The following is a 24921-nucleotide window of genomic DNA, read 5'->3' as shown; positions in this document are numbered from 1 at the left end:
GAGAACTGTGCGCGGTCGGCGCCGCCGGTTGAGAGCCTGGCCGCTCAAAAGTCATTATCGCGCATCTTCACTTTCGATCAAGCTGGTCAACAACAAGCGGCAATGTTTACGAACGCCAGTTTGTAATTAGGCCTGCGTTCGCGCACACCGCCAGCACCGTCGTCGCCGTCGCGTGTAGATAGTTGTAGTACTGATAGCTTGTGGGTTTTGACATAAATATCAATGGAAACTTAAGACGGTCGATTAGAAGTACTAAAGATTTCCTCGGAAGCGGCTAACCATTGAGACTACCGGTGAATACGGCTAGTGTACTTAAAATACTTAGTTCGCTGCTCAAAAGGTAATACTGAAACATTTTAGACGTGTGATAGAATAAGGTAAACAAACAAATCGGAATATTTCATATTAGGAGACAGCGTGGCAGTATCAATGCGATAACATAATGTAACACGATAAAACAAGAGGCAAATAAACACAACTGACTAAATTAAACTTCGACTTGACAAACGCAAACTGAACGACAGTGACTTGTCGAATTACAAGCACACTCGTGGTCGAATGAATATGAAAATTAGGTTCAAAAGCACCGTGGAATAAAATTGATTGCTTCGCCGTACATAGCGAATGCAGCGAACTACCGTGTGACGACAGAGATATTGCGTCGTGTTGGTTTGATAGTTGCGCTGAGAGTTGAAAGAAGATTTGGCGATTTTTTAAATCTCAGATCGACTGTACCTAGGAAATAATCTCAAGGTTGATCCATAACATGGATAACTACCCAGCCTGAACAAACAGTGTTCAAAACAGATGTGTTTGTAACGTATAAAGTGCTGCAAAACGGGAGTTACTTTCAATTTATTTTTGTTTTTAGTTTATTTTTGCCACGCGGCTTGTCCCGTACTGACTCGTGTGATGTTCATTTTGAACAAACATCGTACGAGATAAACAGTAATTATCTTCACAGTGGAGAACAACGCCGATAAACTCTGAGATAAGATCCGCTTATTGGTTTTTTAATTTCCGGTTAGCTTCAATATTTTGATTAGCCAGAATTCTGGTATTTTTCATGATAACTGACTTCCAGAAATGCAACTGCTACTAATTTATAAAAACAGCGGTTCCTTTTTTATACGAAGATAACGTAGTAAAAAAATCCGAAATTATCAATCCGAACACGCACTTTTGAATAAACGCTTCCTACGGCCAAAAGCATGTTATCTACTTCACATGCTTCTGTACGGTTAGCAATTAGAATATCAAGTTCGGAAAATCCCGGTAGATTAAATAGTTCTGTTAAGCAGGAAAACCCCGATGATGACGTTGGTACCAACTATACTTCTACACCTGCAATCGGTGAGGCTTTACTGCGGGTAACACAAATAAAAATGAAATTAAAGTTCAGTAAGACATTGTAATATTGAAAGTTGAAGTTCAGATGAAAACTAGTTTGCTATCAATTGCACTGCGTATTTACCGTTTCAAGATCAAACCAAGCAGAAACGGTTTCTCGAGAGAGTTATACAAAAACTTACAGGACACTATCGAATTGTGTTTATTTGAACAATGATTTTAATGTGATGGCATTATATTTTGTTTTCTAATAGACTTTTTTTATGTTAGGAATCCTCTACAAACAATTTAGTTATAACAGCTCATAGTCGTGCAGACAGCTGACGAATAATTTGCGCTAATTATCTTATCATGTTTCTATAGTGTTCTTGATATTCGCAGAACGATTTTGTATTTAATAATTTTTTTGTTCATCTATCATAAGAGAGGCATGCCACAGAAAATGAATAATATATTTTTTTCTGCATTTTATTTCTGATTACGCGAAACTTTGTAAAGTTGCCCCTTTTTGATAAAAAAGTCATCTTATGATATCAGTTCTTTGTTTTGACTCACGACTACTATTTTAAAATGGCCTATCAAAATATGTTACTCATGAATAAAATCGTTCTGTAACAGAAAAACGGTTTGTTTGATTTAAAGGTATTGAAGTTGCGGGTCTAGAAAACTCTGCTCGAACACTATACCATCAAACAAACCGTTTAAACGATTGTTAAAAATATTTTTTATCATCAATAGACACTCGGCTAGAAAATAATCCCAAAAATTGATTTATGTCAACACAAAATCCAAGACATTAAGTTTAATTTTTTGGTGAAACTGGTGAAAAGTTTCGTCATGTAAAGTAAAACTTTACTTAAAGTTAAGTTTTTGAGACTGTTTTCAATTTGAACATTTTGGGGAATAATCAAATTTGAATGATGCAACATGATTCTAATAGTAATTTCAAATCATATACTCTTAGCGACTAACTTACTAAATGCATCCATTTTTGAGATATTTAGAATCAAGTTCGAACAAACTGAATTTTATGCATATGAAAATAGGCCGTTTGTAAGCTATTTGTGATCAATACAACACTATTTATTCTTTGACAGCAAAAAGAGTGGACAAAGAACTCGAAAACCTTTATATAAAATTGCGCCAATTTTAGATCCGTATTTTTTTTGTTTAGCCTTTAGGGTGACACTTTCTGAGAGTGGCCCAAAAATTCGACTTTTCCAAATTTTCAATTTTCAAAAATTAAAGTGGAACAGTGTTGAAGCCACAAATGGCCGACTTCGAGTGAATTTTCAAAGACATACTCGGTAATAGTTAATGCGTCAACTGTGACAATATATCCTCATGTTTGTTATAGTGATGAAAACATGAGTTACTCGTCTGATCAATTTTTGTATTGCAGATGGCTGGATTTTGGACGAGCTGTCACCAACCAAGTTTCACTCGCGTTCCCAAATACAACATTTTGCTCGTCCCGTCAGTGATTGCGAGCGAGGCGAGTTACTCGCCTCGTCTTCTGTAATAGGGACCATAAGATAGTGTTCTCACAGGTAACACGTTAACGAGTTTTGTGTCTTTGAAAATTCGTAGTCGGCCACGTATCGGCTTTTACACAACTTTCGAGCCGTTGACCGACCACCTTTGAAGTAAAAGCGTTCGAATCCGATGGATTCTCATTCAAAAATCCTAGTCCTATAGACAGGCTTATTCCGTTCTCTTGAATTTTGCTCAAATTTTCTCCTCTACCTGTCAAGCGCCTTGGAGAACTAGACTTTCTCTCCCACAGAGTGAATAACTATCCACATTTAGGCGTAGAGTATTCCAGTCGCAGAGTTTATGTTTACTCTTAATCATCGCGTGCGAGGGGTAACCAAATGTTTCCTCTCTCAGTTTAAGAGGGAGTAGGTTTCGTTAGCTTCTCCGTTACTAAAAGAGAAGTTGGCCAAAGAATAAAACATTTAGGTTCACATTAAAGCCACATCCTTACAGTTTTTGAATTTATTATTATAGGAAGATTCACAACTCACCATGGGCGCGAATTCTGCAGAACGTTCGATTTTATGGTGTTTTTACCGCACTTCAAGGCGATGAGAATGGTAACGAAATTCTCTGTTGCTTGCCGAGCAATTTATTTCACTTATCTTGCGTGCGCGGATGAGCTATTTACAAGAGTTTCACTGGGTTTCTGCTGTGTCAAGCTTGGAGCGTTTTTTTGAAGTAGAATACTTCTCTCAGGAAGTTCGGCTACATAGGGATGTGAAATGAAAATCTAAAACCGAAAAAAGTGATAAATATGTCCAATTTCAAATGCTAATAAATCGGTTAGTATTCGATGGATTTCCTTCGTTCTTGCAGCAATAGATTGGAAAATCTTCTAAGATTCTTTCCAAAAGAAGATAATTGTAATTTTATTATTCATACTATTGTACTAATGAAAATAGTCAAGCCTTGTCAAAACGAAAAATTCGACCTCTGATTGGTCGTTAAATGATTGCTTCCCAAGCACGGTCGACGGAATCATATACCTTGCAATTGAGAACATGCTATTTGGCCTATATAAGAGCCTGTTTCAGCCGAAGTCGCTCATTACAGTTCTAGACAGCGACAACAGCAGTCGTCCTTCCTTAGCAGCACTAGCCCTGTGGGTGATCACCACGTCTCAGGAGCAGCGCGGTTCTTCTCAGCGTGTGTCGTCAGACTGCCATTATTCCCCCCGTGTTGGGGTAGCATGAAGATGGCCATCAGGAAATCCAATTTTGGAAATCAAAATGCACAGAATTTTCAATTTTGCAATGAGCGGCCAACATTTATTTGCTAGGAAAAATGACTGACACGCAAGCAGCCGGGTTGTCTTTCTTGTAAAAGTATTCTACTTCAACCTTGCGGTCGTGGCTTTGCATACAACCTTCCTGTGATTTTTTCGCCAGAGAAACTATTACTCAACGCTCTCTCTACAACAGATGATGTGATGCACATTGAATGTGGGCTCACATTTGTTCAAAAGTAGAGAACTGTTTTCTCTTTAAGATAAAGATGAACAAAACGAAACCTGCCTGTAGACAAGGCAGTCTTGAGGGCTCTTTTTCAGGATTCCTTATCGAGGACGTCGACGATTCCAATGTGAGGAATCCGTTCGAATCTAAGTGAAACTTATGTTTGTCCGGACGTACATCCTCAGAAAATTTTACATGAACATACATAAAAAATGTATAAATAAAATTTTGCAGAGCAGGGAACTGCTCCATTATTCATTTCATTAAGCCGATATTCACGAAGAATGCACGGATTAAACACCAAACTTTCATGAAATCATTAAACAAATAAACTAAATATGCTTACGTGCTCATATGGAATCGTTCAACATTGTATATTTAGTAAAATTAGTTAGATTTATTCTGAATTTTGTAGCACAAACCATTTTTCACAACGCTTCCATGTCCATCTCAAAACTTGAATCACTGCTCAATTATTCATCTCACGACGCCCCTATATTCATCACACTGTTAATCATGAATGAATCACAGTATCTTGGATGAACGTAGCCGCAGCCCGTCGTAAGAGGTTACCTAGATATCCGCTGTAGTTGTTTACGTGCAAATATGGTAACCTAGGTAACCACTGCAGTGCTGTCCATTTATGTCAATTATGTCGGAATAATTCAACATTTTCAGTATAATTTTTTCGTATAAACAGAAACTGCTTTGGCAACTTTTGATTTTCCTCAAAGCAGTGAAAAGAGATGAAAATTCATACCGTTGAAATTTACGAATTGAAGAAATTCATCTCATATATTTCTGCTAATTCAAGCTTGTTTTTGAAAATTTGAGGTGAACATTTCAAAGATTAAAGTAGTCATAGTGTAGTGAGTGTTTTTGTTTAGTGATTAAAATAAAAAATGGTCCGCTAGTGATGAAAAAAACTTTGGTTGGCTGCTGAACGAGTCCCGTTGTAGCCGTATAGAACAATGAGCGAATTTCGTTTTCTGAGGTAGGTGATTGAATTAAATGAGTTTTCGAGTGCAGATGCCCGACTATAATGTCGAATTTAGAGCTTTTAAGTAAGTTTTGGAGTATTCTATTTTATGAGAAATCTAAAGTGAACTAATTTACCTTTTATAGTCGACCGGTTTCGAGCATTATCACGCTCATCTACAGGATAAGGTCCGATGTCCAGCTCATAACAAATGTTTTCTATTACAGCTTCTAAGTCTCAGAGAGATGAAGGACTCTCAAATCTCTGTTTAGCTAGAGTGGAGCGAGGCGAAATAATTGGTGCGTCATCTTCGTTCATTAAAGGTTCCTCCGCGTTAGCAATGTTCATTTATTCCCATGTATTGAACCGTGAATCTTTCTGGACGGTTTTAATTAGCTTCGCACTTTCCCAATCGAACTCATGTTACAGACTGGACGTGTGTGCAGTTACACTTGAAGCATTCACCTTATTGTTTTTAACTGCATATTTATGCTTTGCGTTTTGAACGCGTTTTGAGTTTTCGGCGAGTTTGTCCTAAGTAATCTGCTGTGCAATTTTCGCAGTTAATTTTGTAGATCGCGGATCGTTCATCTGGGAGGACCTTGTCTTTGAGATTGCACAGCAGTTCCCGCAAAGTGTTTCTACTTTTGTGTATAACCACCAACCTGCTGTTGTTGTTCTAGTTTCTCATAAGGTTAGTGATTGCTGAGTAGAACGGCAAGCTAATTGTTCGTCTTTCAAGTATATTTTGTAGTTTTTAATTGAGTTTCAATATTGGATGAGATGAATATATGGGCTGAGATGCATGGGCATAGCCAGAATCTCGATTAGGGGGGGGGGGGGGGGTCAAGTTCTTTAAAATTTTAGAAGTAAAATATATGGTATTTTGAAAAATTGCAATAAATACTAGTAGTTAGTGATCAACACGAATTTGCCCGGTACTTTTGCCGCTGCAATGTCCTTAGTCAACTGAAAAAACTGTGCAATTCCACGCAACATAGGCCAAGCATTTCAATCAATTATTTTTGATCTCGCTGATACTTTACACAGATGTTTCAATGGGCTAAAAATGTCGTTTTGTGCTAACGTATGCGTTAAAAAATTGACTTTTTTCGGATGGTGGTAAAAAAAATAACTAAGACAGATAATTGAGTTTCATAAATTTCCTATGGAATGTAATTATGTTAGCTCACTAGCGAAAAAATCTACGATCTTGCGTGCCGCCTTCCGGCAGTTAACCGGAACATTCGCCGTGTAGGCATGTTATTTAATTATTTTTTCGTTTTATTTAACAATTCCTCCTGAAATTTCGCGACAAAATTGTTGAAGTAGATTATACGCTTCTGGCTTGCCAGAAATCCTCGATGAGACGCAACTTGGGAACGTTGGGCGGGTTCGCCAACTTGGGTACCACATTGACATTTAGTCGTTCCATCCCCTCAAACGATCGCCTCGAATAGTGAGCCGACTCCAGATCCGGCCAAAACACCGTGTATTCGACCTTATGACGGGTGTTAAAAAAAATGAGAATTTTTTCAATACCTTTCAGTAACTCAAATACAGAGCGTAAAATTTTCTTTCTCCAAGAAAATTGCTCTTTGGGCTCCCTAGAAACAGTAGGCGTGTTTGGTTTTGCTAGTTTGAATTTAGTCAAAGCAAAGATGGCGTCGAAACAGCACGTGCTCCACGAACGCATTGTACGGTTCTACGGAACGCATTTCCAGCAAGGAAAAAAGTTCACGGTGACACATTTTAAGGAAGAAAATGTACATGTCAGTACAGTATATCGTATCCTGGGTTCCCTGAACATAGAGCGGAAGGTCGGAAGTGGTCGTCCGGTGACGATAATGACGAAGCAGAGCAATACATCGTTAAAGAAGCTGTTTGACAACAAGGACGCAACCAGACTGCGTGACACCGGTCGGAAATATGGCTGCTCCCACGTATTGATCCATCGGACCCTCAAGATGGAAGGAATCGTCTGCATGAAGAAGACGAGGTCGCCGGAGTACACGGAGGAGCAGATTGAGACGGTTAAAACACAGTGTCGGTGGATGACCAAAAAATACTGCGGGACGTCTTTTGTTCTGGACGACGAAAGCTATTTTCCGCTGTCCAAAACGCATATTCCAGGAAATGATAATTACTACTCCAGCGACAAGTCATCCACACCGCTTGAAGTGAAATACAAGTTCAAGCACAAGTTAAAAAAAAAGGTTATGTTGTACATCGCCATTTCCGACCGGGGCATTTCAAAGCCTTGGTTTAACCCTCTAGTGCCCAATGCCGCCATTTGGCGGGCTTCAGTCGAAGTTCCGAAAAGCTTCAATAAATACTAAAAAAGTGTTTATAGTAGTTTATAGTGATTTTATCGAAGTCCGTTTAGAAATTAATTTGGGCACTAGAGGGTTAAGCCGAGCGGTCTGGCAATCAACCAACAAATCTATCAAGAAGAGTGCCTCGATAAAATCCTGCTGCCGTTCCTGAACGAGCATCACGCGGATGGGAAGTACGTCTTCTGGCCAGACAAGACGTCTTCCCATTACGCCAAGAAGACGCTGGCGTATCTTGAGGAGAAAAAGATACCGTTCGTGAAGAAAGATCGTAACCCAACAAACTTGCCCCAGTGCCGCCCAATAGAGGATTTCTTTGGCTCACTCAGTGCCCTAGTATATAAAAACAATTGGAGGGCCAAGGATACGAAGCAACTGACTACAAGAATCCGGAATTGTATCCGGAAAATGGACGTAAGTGCCGTACAACGTTCTTGTGAGAGCATCGCAACAAAGTTGCGTCGAACAGCAGACCACGGCCCTTACTCAAACATTCACTGATATTTTTTGGAAGAAAATACATTATGTTATTAATAAAAAATACTGAAATCGATGAAAAAAAAAATTTTTTTTATATGTGATTGAAAAAATTCTCATTTTTTATTTAACACCCGTTAGTATTTTTTGATAAACGACGCAACTTCCAGCAGGTACTTTGTACTATAAATTCCCCCGTTCACGGCCAGTCCGGAGCGAAAGAAGAGCAGCTTTGACATCCCCTTCTCGCTGATTGTCAGCCACAGCAGCACCGTCTTGGGAAACTTGGTGAGTGAAAGAAATTTCACCTCAGTGCTTACTTCTTTCGTGGTGGAAGTAAAATACAAAGTGCCCTACCAGTCGTTGCCATCCAGGGTGAGACAGGTCTCGTCGTCCATCACCACCGCCACGTCGTGAATTGCCGGGAAAACCGATTTGACTATCTTATTCAGGCGCTGCCGATGCTTCATTGCCTGCAGCTCCGAGACTAGTGAACGGATATTGGCCTAACATGTATGTCCATGTTCGCCAAGCACTGTTTGATCGGTTGCACAGACCTCCAGGCCAAGGGCACGCAGCGATGTAGCCACTTTTTCCTCGGTCTTTCGCTTCAGTATCCTTTGGAGCTTCTTGTCGCTCAGGGTCGTCGGCCGTCCGGAATCGGGCTTTCTTTCAATGCTCTGGTTAGTGTCCAATAGTGCCAAGATGTTGTAGATGCCGGAACGGACGTATCCGGTGTCCACGAACTGCCGCACGATGTCCGTTTTCGACGCAGCGGGGTACCGTTATTTAAACGCGCAAATCAAATTTTTCCTGATTATTTAAACGCGCAAATCAATTTTTTCCATGGGTTAATATGATTGTTGCTGCATGCGTAGTTTCGTCAGTGCGTGTAACCCATGGAAAATTGGCAATTTTTATCCATTTTTTTAGCGCAAACGTTATTAGAGTTATTGAAAATAAAATTCTGCACCAATGTCAACAATTAGGGGGGGGGGGGCAACGGCCCCCCCTGCCTCCCTTTGGCTACGCCTATGATGACATGAATACACTGGTTGACAAAAGCGGAAAAACGTGCTATCCTGCCTCAAAATAGCTGGCCTAGAAATAATATAGCTTTTTACCCATTCCTGTGAATTTTGGTGCCCCTTGCCATTTTCAAAACGTGTCAGCTTACGTGAGAGTTCGCATTGTAATAAGTGCAAGAGTTCCATTCATTGCGAACTGCGAACTTTTGTCCCTACTATTAAGCCGGTCTAAGTTTCTTCTTTAAGACATGCGATTCTTAATTGAATTTCGACCAAACAAAAGTTAGATATCGAACGTCTTGAGCAGTGAAATTGTGTACATACAACAGTTTTGCGAAATTTTGTTACTGCAATTGTTTAGGCTTTTCATTATAAAGTGGTGATAAAATTGCTCAATAATATGAACACGAAGTAATTCCCCCATATTAGATTATATTTGTTATAGATCACTTAACAGTTTATTTTCCGATAAAAAAAATATTTCGTTAGTTTATAAATTTCCTGGATGCCTATATGTTTTTTTTATGAAATCGTAACTGTTATGCGAGAAAAAAATCCGTTATCACACAACACAGTCTATGCTGTGACCAAGAATATTCGAAGTGCCATATACAGGTATCCAGAATTGCTGGAAACTGATGGTGGTGCATCGTGGTCATTGAGAATCAATTATTTACATACCCAGACAAAATATTCCGACAAATACCTGCAATGAAAAGAAAACAGATACATAAATATGATATCACTTTAAGTACCGCCTCACTTATGATATAAATCATATTTTCCACTTTCCACAGCAAAATGCTCCCAGGGACCGCTCAGCTGGCGCTTGCAGCGGCGCTCAGCACGCTGTTCGCTGCAACAGTCGAGGCTAAAATATTCAACAAATGCGATCTAGCTAAAGAGCTGGGCAAAAATGGCATTTCGCGCACCTTCTACGGTAACTGGATTTGTTTGGCCAACGCGGAAAGTGGCATGAATACGGCCAAAGTGACCAAGTTGCCCAATCTGACCGCCAGCTATGGGATATTTCAGATCAACAGCAAGGAATGGTGCCGCGAAGGCCGCAAGGGTGGCAAGTGCAATATGAAGTGTGAAGGTGAGAGCTGTGGTTGTTACTTTGTGGAGACATTTTAATAGTTTTTCTGTCGTTTTGGTTTTAGATTTTCTAGATGATAACATTGCGGATGATATTGATTGTTCGAAGAAAATTCAGATGCAGTATGGATTCAACGCCTGGAACGTGTGGCAAAAGAAATGCAAAGGCAAAGAACTTCCCAACATTTCCAAGTGCAATGTCTAGATTCGGTGTCACTCCGCTGACTGCACGGATAAAGTAGCTTTTAAGCAATATTGAATCATGTGATACGAATCAATTCCTATTTTGAGTGAAAATTACAGTTCAAATTCGGTTAGCGTTTTAAACGTTGTTTGCTCTAAAGTCGAATAAGCCGTCTATAGCTCAACAGGTGCTGGTCAGTACCAGAACGGTAAGCGACAGTCGAATCGAGAACAAGATTGCGGTTGGTGCTCAAGTTCGTCGTCTACATTTATCCACTCTCGGACAAGTCTCCTTTTGTGGTTGCAACATTGCGTTGCAATTGCAACATAGACCTCATTGTGTACAAGTGTGGATTTCACTTCTGAGTATGATCGTTTTTGCTTCTATGGTTTCTTCAACTTTTCACTCTCGTTTGGAATGGTGAAGGGTTTGATTTCCTAATACAGAACTGAATGTAATTTAATATGAGAATATCTTAGTAGGTATTAGTTTTTTATGTCTTGTCGGAAACGTAAAACATTTTGTATCCTAATACCATCTTGTATCTCTTAACAATCCGATAAATTGAGTTTTATTAAAAGAAAAGAGACTATTTTTAAAGGAAAGTCACATTTCCTTTAATAGGCTAGTAGCCAACAGCTTAAGTTCGTCGTTAGAATGATTCTAGCACTACCAACACATAATCATGACACCAAATTTGTAACCGTCACGTACGAGGACAACCATAGAATATTTCCCATAAGTAAAATATTCTAACCTCAATAATATTTTACGACCATTTGACGCCACGCTGGGGAATACATTACAGCACAGCACGACAAGGCCTGGTCGCGGCTGGTGCTGAGGCCGGAAGGTTTGCGTACCTAACTATCAAGTGCAAAACGAGCAACTAAACACTTCAGTTGAGCTGAAATGTGAAACCTTTTCACCGCACATGGCGCAAATTCATTATCATATCACAGACTGTTCTTCTCTGATTTAAAGAGAAGGTCATCTTACTCCCTTGAAAATGGTTCGTAATTTGGTATGGATAACTTAGAGCTAGATTATGTTTATCGTATGCACTCGGAGTGGTCGGTAGCTATAATTTACATTAGAATGTTTTAGATTTGTACAATATCGTTAATGGTTGAATACCTAATACATAAAAGCGTAACGTAATTTCCTGCGTGTCCTCAAAAATAAAAATCCCAACATAATTTAATGAAATTAAAAACAACAAATTTACTGATAAATTGAATGAACGGTAACATTTTTCGTGAGTCCGGATTTTCGTGTAAAGTTTTTCGGAAGAATTTATGTAATTAGATTTTTTTTTTTCCTGTATGGACTTCCTCACTGCGACCAGAATCGTTGATCTATTGTGAGATATGCCCGGGTGTCTGCTGTATCCCGCACTTCTATTATTAGCAATACCGCTATTGAGAAGTGGCATGCTTATTATTATTTTTTATCAGTGCTTGTGTGTAATGTGCTACATTTCCTTTTACACGCCTACTGTTCTCCTAAACCAAGCCTCGTTCCCTCCTGCCAAATATCACCAATTATATTCCCTGGAGAAGTTTCATCGTGCGTTCTTCTGGCCAGTTTTATTGATAAGAGGGACTTATTTTTGTTAAGAGGAAGTCACGAAAAGGTATTGTAGATTTCAGCGTAAAGGAAGGGTAACTGGAAGGGTAAGGATGGTTAAAATCGTATCAGAGAATTATCATGAGAGAATCCTATTGGATTCTGATCACGCATAATACGCGATGTTTTGTATCGTCTCCGTGACGATAAGAAGCCGAAAGAATACTCCGTGAACTTATTAGCCTGTTAACTGTATACGAGTTTATCGTCGCTTGTTCATACGCTTTCTCGATTCTCTCATCGGTTTCAATAGGTAATTCATTATCGTCTCCAGATCCGATCGAGCCGTGGAACGAAAGTTTTTGGTTTCAATCACCTTGTGAGTGAGAGTGTCCCGATAATCGTAAAATTGTATCGCAAACCAAAAACTTAGAGAGGGAAAAAACTGCAAGCGTTAGACCAACTAAAAGGCAGCACAAAACAGGGATACCAGATTTACAGAATTGTCTGTGAAATGCAGATTTTCAGAGTCCGTTGCCGATTTTGTTTTTTTTTTCAAATGGCAAATATTTGTTGTTACTTTGTGCATAGCTTGCAAGCTTTTTTCGAATCTATTTATAGTTGCGCATTTTTTTTCCAAAATTTGTGCAGGTTTTTTGCTTGTTTATGAAAAACTTTGATATCGGCCAACATACATCAGTGAACAAACCTGCAAATGCAAATAAAACCGACGAACAAAAGAACATTGAGTTGACAATGACAACAGCAGGCAACATTTTGTTAAACGATGGAAAACCTATTTTACTGTCAACACTTGCGACTCAGAAAGAAAGGGGGATAATTGTTCAAGCGATCGCAATCGCTTCTCTTTTCCGATAATTATCGTTTCGCGTTTCTTCCCTTTTGTTTTGACACTTGGATTCTATCAGCGAAGAGTGAATCATCGGTTTGTCGAGCTAAAGCGGACTCTGTAACCTTGCGGCTGCGCAGCTCCCCTATGTAATTAGATGTTATTTATCAATAAATTTCTATATTTTTGTAAGGTTTCTTGAAACAAGCGTAGGTAAGTACCCAAAAAATTAATAAATTGGTTGTGTAAAATTTGATAATCTGAAACAAATTCACGAGTTGCACCACAGACTAAACCAAAAGGTAATTTGATGTCTAAGTCGAAATATCGTATTTTGGATGAAATAGAATAAAAAAAACTCAGTATTTTCTATGAAAATTATAAAATGTAAGTGCAAATCCCTACGTTTGAGGTAACATTTTTTTAACAAGCTTTTTTTGAAAGAAGACCTCATTGTTTACATGAATTTTTGTACACATAACCAAATAATTACTTATTCATTATTTAAATAACATAATTTTTTGCATTATAATATATAAATGAGCTTTTTTGTTTAGTGAGCGAGAATTATGTATTTGTACAAATTGTTTACACTTTACATAAACTCATGCACTTCGGACCTTCGAATGCATCTTGCAATTTTGTTGAATACCCAAATACATCTACTCATCTTATGTAATAGGGTCCATTATCTATCAGTGTAATTTTTTAACAGCTCATTTTGGGATGATATTTTATGATTGACTAATATGATAAAATAATATCTTATGCCCTGCAATGTTGGTTATCGGTGATAAAATCAGCGATAAACTTTTGATCTTTTCTAGCGTGTGAGTCAACTTCATCTGTCAGTCGATTGTGACAATTATCCTACAATACCACTCCGAGTGAACGAATTCGGAGATTTGCTGAGAAAATTTATTCTCTCTCAAAAAATGAATTATCAAGAGCTCTTCAACCGATAACCGCTCTTAACTGATAGAAACGAAATGTGAATACAAGAGAGTAGAATCACGAGACGACACCTATTGGAAGAGAGAAGCGATTGCGATCATTTGAACATTTATCACTTATTCTTTCTGAGCTAAAAATAGTGGGGTTTGCACCGTTTTACAAAATTTTACTTACTTTTGTTATTAAGTAACACAATGTACTATTGTTTGTCGGTTTTATTTCAAACCACGCTTTGTTTAGTTATGCATGTTTGTCGATATAGGAATAATTCTGATTAAACAGGCCAAAATCTGCACACATGCTGAGTGAATTTGTTAAAATATAGAGAGAATAAAGAAAAAGTCTGCGAGTTCCGCAAAAATTAACAACAAGTATTCCCAAAACGAAAAAACCGGCAGATGGACTTTGAAAATTGGCATTTCATAGACCAATCTGTAAATCTGATATTCATGGTTTTCGCTGTCTTGTAGTTGTTCTACCGTTTGCAGTTTTTTTCCTCTTCGCGTGTTCGGCTTGCGATCCAATATGCGATAAATTGGATTGAGAGACGATAACGAATTATCAATTGGATCCGATGAGAAAATTAAAACAATCAGTGATAAACTCGCGTACTAATAGAGCTATGGAAATTACGGAGTATTTTTTTGATAATTCTCGAGTGCCAATACAAAACATAACAATTTTGACTATCCTTGGAGTAAAGTTTAATTGAAAATGGAAATGACAAATAATAAAAAAACAAAAAATTTCATCATATCGCATAAAATTTCCCTGTATACTCCTCAAATTAAAACTCAATGTTGGCCTTTAAGCTTTTGTATAAAGATTGTACTGAAAAAATGCAACACTTTCTTTTGTTTATAACTTTCTATTGTATGGGTACAAATTTAAAAAAAAAATTAAAGCTACCAAGATGGCTTCCAAGCAAGGAATGCTATGATAAAAATTTTGACCGTGTGGTGAAATCGTTCATAGAGACCCGAACGACCCAGTGACGTGCTGTCAGCAGACAAAAGGTAAAGACGACCAACCCCGTGGAGGTAAGGAAGATGAGGAATTACTTCAAGCGCAATTCAATCGATTGGGAATGTGGCCAAGTATGCAATCAATTCGTCCGTCGGTTTCATCCCGCAGACAATAAATGCCTTTAAGGTAAGGAAGGACCCTAAGCGCCAGGAGGCAGTACCGTAATTGGTGTAGCCGAAATGCATCGTGATGGATGCCGAGGCGCATAGACGCCAAACAGATTCCCGATCGAGAGTTTTTCGACTGTAAATTCCGCCTGGATGTTCCGAATTCGTTCCAGAAGAAGAAGGTCGATAAATTTGCAAGGAATTACTAGATGTGTCAGGTGATCTGTGAGTGTGGTGAATTCAGCAAGCCGTACATAACGACCGGCACTATCAACGGCCAAATATATAAAGAAGAATGCCTCCAGAAACGCCTGCTACGCTTCTTCAGGTTCCACGAAGGTGATACTCAATTTTAGCCGCCTTTGAAATTGTTCCATTACGCGAAACCAGTTGTGGAGTGACACGAAGCCTACGATGGTACGATGGATTCGCTGTCCAGAACTTCTCCCCATAGAAAAATTCGGGGCAATTGATGAGGGTAAGCTCCGGAAACCATGAGAGATCTCCAGGATTTGAACAAAGAGTGAATAATATAATAAGATAGCGCAAGTGTTGCTCAGGGTTGTTTGGTAGCACTAAGTCCAAGGTGATTGGTAAACGGCTACTAGTTGGCATAAAATAAACCTCAGTGTGGTCCAGATCATACTGCCAGCAACTCCTATCCCTACCTCCACATGGTACCGACTACTGGGATATGAGCAACCAAAGGAAAATCGGTGTACCGTTAAGTTGGTCCTATGCTGACAAGGAAGGGGCAGCTTGTCTGAGCGTCTGTACCCCATATCAAAGGTGGCTTAAACAGCGAGTGATTAGGAGTGTCTTGCCAGCATTTGGGTAGGTACACGGCAGACTCGTCACGAAACTAGGCATCGCAGCTATAGTAAGGCAGCATGCTGAAATAAATATACTACAAACCAGTGTTGTTAGTCTCGCTCGTAACCAGCATGCAACACTTCATGTGAGGTTCTCGGTGCTGCCGCTTTCACACAGTAGAGAATTCTTCATTCAAGTTATTTCTTGCTCTTTCTCGCACAGACTCCCGTCTACTCTCCTCGTGTGTACTCGTGTGTACCTACTCCCCAACTCGCGAGAACGACCAGCCGAAGACAATTGTTTCAAGATGCTTTGCGATGGTTGCGGAGGGACAAAAATGAAAGGATATCGGGCTACTTCGACAGCGGTTCGCTTCGGCTGGTTTTGCATTAGACTGCTGTAAAAAACTTACCGAAGCAGTCCGATACCCTACGCGTTGCCCCACTGTCGACTGTCAGTGCATGAAGCAAAACCGGGAAGAAAACATTTTCGTTTTCAAGTACAGTTTTTCAAGCACTCCTCCTAGTCGAGCAATTTTAGTCGAGTACTCCTACTCACTAGCAAGAACTCGGGTACTCTTTACGGTAGCTGAGTAGCGAAAAGCTTTATCCGTGTCGGTGCGAGCTTGCTGCTACTCAGGGGAATGCATGAAGAAGAAAGAGTAAGAGTAAGCGTAGCATATGTCTCGTTCTCAAGCAGAAAGGAGAAGAAAGGTTTTGCTTCTCGCTCGATTTGCAACGCTGCTACAAACATTCTAGAGAATAATACGAATTTGTTGGCCCTTGGAATGTTGGGATTTTGCTCGAATTGGCACGCCTTGTCTAGAGAGCTGCGTAAGGTAAATGTGAAGTTAGGTTCAGGCGTAGGGCAGTTGGTAACATCTCTGCCCACTACGCTGATGGCCTGGGTTCGAAACGTAACACCGACATAGGGGTGGCATGATCCACTCACAACCAACCCAACTAGTCTAGATTCAACCCTAGTCGATACCGGAAAGATTTTCTGAGGCGGAAAATTTCTGGGATTACGCCTTTCATCGCGTGAGGAAGCAAAGCCGTTGGCGCCGGTCCGTTAATCAATGGGTCGTAAGTTAGTGGCGGTGACAGAGCGAAACGAGGCGTCGGTTTTGTGCAACTAAGGAACCAAATGAAGCGTGTCATTAGGTGGAAGCTCAACAATGATTGTCTATGAGTATTTTGGGTTAAGGGCAGGTTCTTCAAGTAGCCTCAACAACATGTACGCACCGACAAACAATAAAACCGAGGATGTAAAAGTTCTACGAGCTCCTTGAGAAAACTTATGGTGAATGCACACTATACGATATAAAGATCGTCGTCGGAGCTATGAACGCACATGGGATGGGAGGAGTTACTGCAGAGTTCACTCGGAAAGTTGTTGGAAGCATCGATGTACCAGCTGGAGTGGAGTAGTGGAAGCACATCCACGATGCGGTCAGTACAACAGCGCGAGAGATGATAGGCATGGTAGTGGGAATGAGTGGTTTGTTGCTGAGTATCTAGAAGTGACGTAATAAACCGGGCCTACGTTAGGAGCAGCCAACCGTGTGATGCGTCAGATGCGGCAGAGATGCCGAGAAGCTAGAGTTGCCTAAAAAACTTTATCGTCGCAAGAAATGGAACACTACGCCGCTGGAAACGACGCCTTACCGACCGGGCACAAGCAACTATCTAGTGCAATTCACCAGATTATCCTGAGGCTACGATCTGAGGAAGAACTACCTACAGATTGGTTGGAAGGACTAGTCTCTCGGACTTGCTGTTTAAACAAAGCCTCGTACATGGTGGTTGGCAGAGAGTGTTCTGCCAAGTGTAGTCCTACGGGCGTTGGTGACTTTCGAAGCGGTGGACGAAATCGTCAATTTTGGTATACTATGTGAGCCGCGAAGTAAAAAGATGAATCGCGGCAGTAAATAAGGCTTTTTGCGATTCCGTAGCTGGCTTAGGTGCAGCAGCCTATAAATCCGTACGAAATATGCGCTCTACATGACGCTGATCCTCCCGGTGATGCTTTACGACTATGAATTTTGGACGTGATCTTTTATCGGCGAGTGCTTGAGGTCTTCGAACGTATAACCCTGCGATCAGTGATGGGTGACAAACAAGAAAAAGAAGTGTGGCATACTGATATTGTGAGCTAATCACGACAGGTTATTCAGCAGAGACCCGGATAGAGGTCGACAAATTCGAGGCAGACTTCGCACGCGTTGGATGTGTGCTGTCGTTTAGGATGCGCGGGCAATGGGTGTAAGGGGCCACTGGAGACGAGCAGCTCAAAACCAAGTTTTATGGAGGTGTATACTGGATTCAGCATAGATTCTCTATGGTCTGTCGTCATAAAAGTAGTCAGTTCCTGCAGCGTATAATCCATCATATCACGTAAAAAACAACACGTTATAATTGTTATGTCCAGTACAACTTTCCTTGTTCGGTTTACGATTATTACAATTCAATTCAATTCACGCAAAAATTCATTCAAACATTTAGAATACTAAAAGATTGCTTTTGCAACGCCGTTGGATGGATTAGTGTTTGATATTTGAAAAATATCACTTTACTGTCAGCATTGTAGTAACAAAACCTAGACTGAGAATAGCGAGTACACGAATAGCTAGCGCTTTGTGTTTTTTTTTTTTGTCACGGCCATGGCAGACACGGCCGGATGAGTTTTGACGGTACTAACTTAGAATGAATATTCTAATCGGTGAAAATGAGTAATGCGTGATGAAACTTCGTTATCTACCGATGGCTAGAGGTTCGTCAATGGAACAAACTGATAATGTTCAGGCAAACTGAGACAACGTTTGGATTTGTTTTACGGACAAATATTATTATCTCCGGCGAAGCAAAATTCCGCTGTTGTGTTAGTTTTGCACTGATGCTGCTACACCTGAGCGGATTTGCTTCACATCCGGTGACCGATAATTAGCGCGTGTGGTTGCGTTTGCTTCGCAAATATACCATGTGTGAAACGAATGGATGAGTCAATGCTTTGAATAATTCCCACACCTCTGACTGGAAATTGCCACCTTGGAATGCCTACTATCACTGACCCCTTAGATTCTGGCAGGTGACTTTTGTATCTCAAAAAAAAAAACCAATCGAATCATAAAAATCGTCCAACTTGGCTGAGGACCGCTGAACCGAAATTCGGCAACACTCGTGTCGCAATTATTGTTCATTCATGATTCTGTGTCAGGCTTTGAATGCAAATCAGCCAACCATGAATGGCTCGAGTATCGCCCGAAAAAGGTAACAATTGAATTGATCATTTGTAGATTCGACGGGTACGGGGTGTGGATTCGTTAGTCGTTCCAGTCGATGCAATGGTCACACCGTTGCTGTAAGTGTGCCATTAGGCATGGTGCAGTTAAAAGTATATGCGTATATGTTTATGAGTTTGTATGCATGTTGTGATCCGTCGCCCAAAAGCGGAAATCGGTCCCTTGCCGTATGCTGGTTTATGTTGCTTATTTTGGACACTTAGTGATAGCTCCTTTGTTCTGCCCAATCGAGAACTCCAGTGGATTGAAAGACCAACTGGTGATGGTACAAAGGGAATGCGATGATGCATGAACGGAAGTTAACCTCTTATACTGATTGTCTTGCGGAAAGACATTACGATTTAGACACAGGCAGGGGAACGACAAAGAGTGATGAAATTAAAATTTAATTTCCTACATTCACTACAATCGGGGAATAATATTTTTATTATACCAAACTAATTTCACTACATTTACCTCATAAGATGGTCTATGATAACGTCATCAGCGACAAATGCAAATGTAAAACCACATTATAGTTACGAATAAGAGAACACACAACACCCACGCTTTCTCGCGAACAGACATATATGTGTGCTAATCTATTTGGAAACGGGGCCGCCTGACACGATCAACTCGAGTCCGCACTTAATAGGTCCGCTCATTTGCCACAGCCAGTCAACGGCGCGACACGATCGCTTTTACAAGCAGACGACTATTCAAATTAATCCATAAGTTATCAGAAATGTATAATAGCCTAAGGTCGTACAGGTTTCTGCGCCACGAACTGCGTTCTTCTATTCACTGGACGTGTCGCGTTGGTCGAGCCGGCGCTTTTTGGGCAGCTCCGGTCAGTCGGTTTGTATTATGTCAGGTGAGCAAAGTGCGAAACACTGCACGGTGTCACGGCAGAGGTGTTCCTGCCCATGCTCGGTGAACATTTTAGCGTTTGGCTGTGTAGCCGTAAACAACTTTTACTACCGAAACAGCTGCCTGATGGCCGCCTGCAGCGTATGACGTGCGTGGGCAGTACAATATCAAGATTAGCAGGAGTGGTTGATTTTATTGAACATATTGTAAGCGCTGTTGGAAGTTTGGAGACATACTGACAATAGCATTCGAATTTTGCGAACAATGTAAGTAAAATTTGTGACAAGCATCAAATGCTTTGCCCAATACATTTTACATGCTGTAATTTTACTGATACAGGATTCATTGGTTCTAATGTAAGTGTCGGATTAAAAGTAAATTTATGCGGCTGAAATTTAAACCCTATTGTTTTTACCCTCTAGTTTATGAGCGGGTTTTTTCGAACTTGAAATTCGATCACAGCCAAGATTCGTTCTAAAATATCAACAACTCAATTATTGCCAAAGATTTGAATAATTTGGTATACTTGAATAGATACTATTTGCAGCATCCATGGCCAATCCAAATCAATAAACTAAAATGCGCCAGGTGATTTATTTTAGTTTGTACTGCCCATCAAACCCACTAAAGCTGATGATCAACGTTTTTATCACATATGAAGGTATAATATTTAGTGACATTTTTGACATGCTAAATGACTTGATCAGTTTTCGTATTCTAATTCTTTACGATATTTTCATTATTATTGACACTTTTGATGCTATTTTACATATATCTGCTATATTTGAACTCCTATATATTTCAGATTGTTCTGACATTTTTGTATTGCTTAACTATTTGAAAAGTCTGATATTTTTCAGTTTTGACATTTTTAAATTTCTTGATATTCTTAAAGTTATTTAAAAAGTCAAATTTGAAAAAAATTGGCGTTTTAAACAGCCTAATATTTTTGTAATATTTAATATTTTGGACGACATTTCATTTATTTCTACCTTTTGTGACAATTTTGAAATTTTCATCATTCATTACTCACTTTTTTAACTTCTTTGATATTTTTGATGTTTTTGGCATTCTTTTTAGGATTTGCTTGGTTTCCTGGAATTGAAATTACATATTTTTTATTTTCTGGTTGAAATGTTTTTGATCAGTATGTTGCGTTTTTTTAACTCTCCTACCTTGTAGAAAAGATTTTATCTCTCAAGCTTCTACAGAACCTTTCTACATATTGAATTCGTTTTGTTCTTGGTGGCCTATTTCTTTTGTCAAGCAGTTTACAACTATTTCGAAAATCAAAATTCTTTTAAAGTAGATTTTCAAATCTATTGTGTTGTTTTTTCTGGCGTTTAAAAGTGTTTTTCTAACTCATTCGAAGCATAGAGCCCTATTACAGAAAACGAGGCGAGCAAAATGCTGTATCAGGAAACCCGAGTGAAACTTGGCTGGTAACAGCTGAGTGACAGACGAGCTACTCGTTCAAAATCCAGCCGACTCGCCATCTGCAATACCGAAATTGGTCAGACGAGTAACTCGCCGCTCGCCTCGTCTTCTGTAAAAGGGGCCATAATTTGTGATCATATTACTTTAGGTTTCTTCTGAATTATAAAGGAGTTTGCTTTGCCCTTCTCTGTGTATTTGGTGCATTGCTCGGCTCTCTTAGGCTGATTTTTGATGAAATTCTTTTATTTAATGGTCTAGGTGGTTTTGAGCTGATTTTAAAATTATTTTTGTTATTCTTTAGACATTTTATGTTTAATCACTAAATTAAACCACAGAAATAAACATGTTTCATTTTTTCGTTGTAAAAAACATATCAACGTGGACAAAGATGGGGTGGAGGGGGTTTGGTAAATGTCCACGCCTGTCCACGAGGTGAAACGGGGGGTCTAAAATGACGATTTTTGTGTCCACGTGGAATGTGGATGGCCTCTCAGGCGTCATCCATAAATTACGTAACGTTAAAAATCTAGATCCCCCCTCCTATGTAACAATAAGTAACGTTAGATATGACTCCCCCCTAAAATAACGTAACGCTGAACAGCCTGACCCCTCTCAAAATTTTCAATTTTGAGCAAACATTTCAGTTACGTAACTGTCTCAACTACCCTCCCCCCCCCCTTCCACCTACGTAACAATAAGTAACGCTGACTCAACCCCCATCCCCTTCATGCGTTACGTAATTTGTGTACGACGCCTTAGTGGGTATTGTGTATTCGTTTATTTACAATGAAGGTCGTGGAACAGAGTTTTCTCGTCGTCGCCTCGACCGTCGTCGAAAGACCAATTACGGATCATTCTCGAATATTCATTAATTTTGTTTCGTTGATACTGAATGTAGCTTGATATACATGTAACTTTTTGACAGCTGTAGAAAATAATTCCAAAACTCTAGTTGTCAACCGTTAACAAATGAAAGAAACGTCAAGTGGTGAAAATTGTAAAAAAGAAACGTCAAGTGGTCAAGTGGTAAGATCGTCTGTTTCAAAGCAATCTGCAATTATGGATCCCTTTTGAAAGCAATTCCACCAAAATTTTCATCATCAATATGATAAGAACTCTTTTTGACAACGAAAAAAGTTGTGTTACTTACGCTGATTGAGAAAACGATAGATATTTTGCATATTTTGACTCATACAAATTGCATCAACCATGGGATAAAAAAAAGTTTCTTGAGTACGCAGCTGCTTAATATGTCATATTTTGTTTCACAAATGTTACATACCTTCAAAGAGTTTCTTCAACTGATTTATTTAAATGAAACACAAAAGTGATCTACAATTATGGGTGATCGACCATTGATGGATTTCTAACAGAAGTAGAACAATCATCAAACAAAATTTTCCATTTGAGTTACTTGGAGAATCATTACGTTATAACTGTTTAGAGGAGCTCTGAATTTTATCAAATCTGTAAAGGTATAGAAAATCTCATTAAATTCTCCCAGTGCATGGAAAAAGTACTGATTTTCATATTCTCTCATGACCATTCACTTTTAAAAGCTGACTCTGTACCATTGCGCCTACGAAGCTCCTCATGACAAATTTAAGTCAAATATAGTTCAAATTTGGAAATATTGACAGTAGAATTACATCATCACAGAAAGTATTAGTGTTGAACACAATGGCGAACAACAAAAAAAAACATGTTGATATTGAACATATGAAAAGCTGATCAAATAGAACAGTTGCGCGTGCAACTGGCGCCGAAATTCGTCCAAGACTCCAGCCACAAAAGTTGCAGAATATTCAAATTTTGTTATACAAACAAATTCGTTGTTGCGGTTTGGATGGAAAGCATAATGTTTTTTAACTCCACACTGATGTACCTCCATCTTCGCCGGACTTGTCAACAGCGGTGCAGCGTTGGCATATGCATAAAAAGTGTACACTTGGCGCATAAAAACCATCATCGGAAGCCGTGAGTCAACCGGCTGGAATCAATTCGGCATGCGTACTGTCGTCTTTTCCACTTTGTTTTGAGAATGGCTTATTTCGCCCGTTTCAACAATAAATAAGATCATTTGTCTACCGAGGTCAGACCATGCTCCATGCTGTACCGGCTATCTGCTGTTTCGAAGTCCAACTAAACCGTGGCTCTACAATTACAGACATTTGCATAATACGTCCTCTTATGAATATTAATTCCAGTTTTTTTACGAAGCTAGAAAAAGTAATAAAACATCTCTAATGCCTGATGATGCAACAGTGGGGGTCCATTCAAGCTTAGATGATTTAACAAAAACACGTGACACCATTTGATAGACCAGCAAGATAGGTGCACCTTTGTATGTCAAAAGCCAATTTATCGACTGCCAACCTGTCACTCGTTTAAATCAGTTCAAACAAACTAGCCAAGCCCGAAATTCAATTCTATGTTCCTCGCTTTATTTGTTTCATAATTTGCTTCTCTCTTGACACTGCGCCGCGGCGAGGTTGCAGGCTAAAACCCGTCATTCGAAGCGCGCTGAGGTGCGGTTGATTTCGGTTTCCGATAGAGGCTCCCGACGGCGATGCGTGAGTGTTTAAAGAAATTTCGAAAAAAATTGTTTGTCGTCATTATTGACAAACTTAGTCAATGTCTTACTTCCAGACGAAGCTGCCGGATGCAATGTTTGTTAATCTCTTACTGTTCGGATGAGTGTAAACATTAACCCGCGCAAGGGAAAATACACCGGTGGCTTTCAAGTGGCTAGTGGGCCACTGTAGTGGACATATGACTAAAACTCGTGGATGACCAACAAGAATACTTTTCGAGCATTCAGTGAAAAAGAATAACAATAAAACAAAACATTGAAATGATATAGCAAACTATAGTCAGATTCGAATTCGATTGATGATATTTTTTGTAGAGAATGTTGTACATCAACTGATAAATTGGACCACCTGGATCTAACCCGTTACTCCCTTCGCATGTGCTCCAATAGTAGAGTAAATACTGTTCAGTGCAGCTGATCCAGTACTGTGTCATACATGTGATCAACGTTCCGATTAAAACACTCCATACCCACAAGAGGAATACGCTGGATCCACCCACGGTAACCCTGGTTCATACGTGGGCGGTCGGTCACCTAAGCCCGGTGGCTTAGATCAGAATAACCAAGTGAATGCTCACGTACAAGCTGGCCTGCAGCAAACCAGTAGGGTATGTGGTCGTATTTTTGACACCACAAATCGGCAGTAGTCACTCATGACTCCGCCTAAACTGAAATCACAAACTAATATCATTTGTTTAATGCACACCCAAAGTGGTTTGCGGAAAGTGTGACTGAGATTCAAACTTGTTGATAGGGTCTACTAAAGCACGCCTTCGCAGAGTAAAAATTCCAGTTTCACAGTTGCAGGTTAATGAAACGAGATCGCCTACGATAAGTACTTAGTAGCATATCTATTTTGCATATTTCTATACGATGTCGAATGAAAAAAAAGTTAATAAATCTGAGCACGTTCTGAAAAGTTTCCAGATAAAGTGTTCACCATTTGCGTTAATAGAGAACGTGATTAGAGTTGCAAAATT

General features: G+C 39.6%; 2 protein-coding genes across 4 annotated transcripts in view; one reads left to right on the top strand and one right to left on the bottom strand.

Moving 5' to 3' along the window:
* The window catches only part of LOC129725896 (leucine-rich repeat transmembrane protein FLRT3), a 96583-nt gene that overhangs the window by 27597 nt on the left and 44065 nt on the right, over positions 1–24921 (bottom strand). Inside the window, exon 2 of one of the 2 annotated variants that reach the window (XM_055682295.1) lies at positions 9842–9866. The exons of the other annotated variant lie outside the window; for it this stretch is intronic. The gene's annotated coding sequence lies outside the window, so the exon portion shown is untranslated. The remainder of the gene's footprint in view (positions 1–9841; positions 9867–24921) is intronic. 2 annotated transcript variants of the gene reach the window in all.
* Positions 2–10585, top strand: LOC129725901 (lysozyme c-1-like). 2 transcript variants are annotated; one of them, XM_055682313.1, is made up of 3 exons: positions 2–340; positions 9958–10259; positions 10324–10585. In XM_055682313.1, the coding sequence occupies exons 2-3, from the start codon at positions 9962–9964 to the stop codon at positions 10461–10463; spliced, it is 438 nt and encodes a 145-aa protein (XP_055538288.1). In that variant the 5' UTR covers positions 2–340; positions 9958–9961; the 3' UTR covers positions 10464–10585. The 2 variants fall into 2 exon arrangements, with proteins under 2 accessions (XP_055538288.1, XP_055538289.1); XM_055682314.1 differs by having other exon boundaries at positions 60–377.

This window comes from Wyeomyia smithii, chromosome 2 (genome assembly GCF_029784165.1).
Source record: "Wyeomyia smithii strain HCP4-BCI-WySm-NY-G18 chromosome 2, ASM2978416v1, whole genome shotgun sequence".
NCBI lineage: Eukaryota > Metazoa > Arthropoda > Insecta > Diptera > Culicidae > Wyeomyia > Wyeomyia smithii.
Note: the sequence above shows the minus strand (reverse complement) of the source record. Positions and strands in the feature narration are given on the sequence as shown.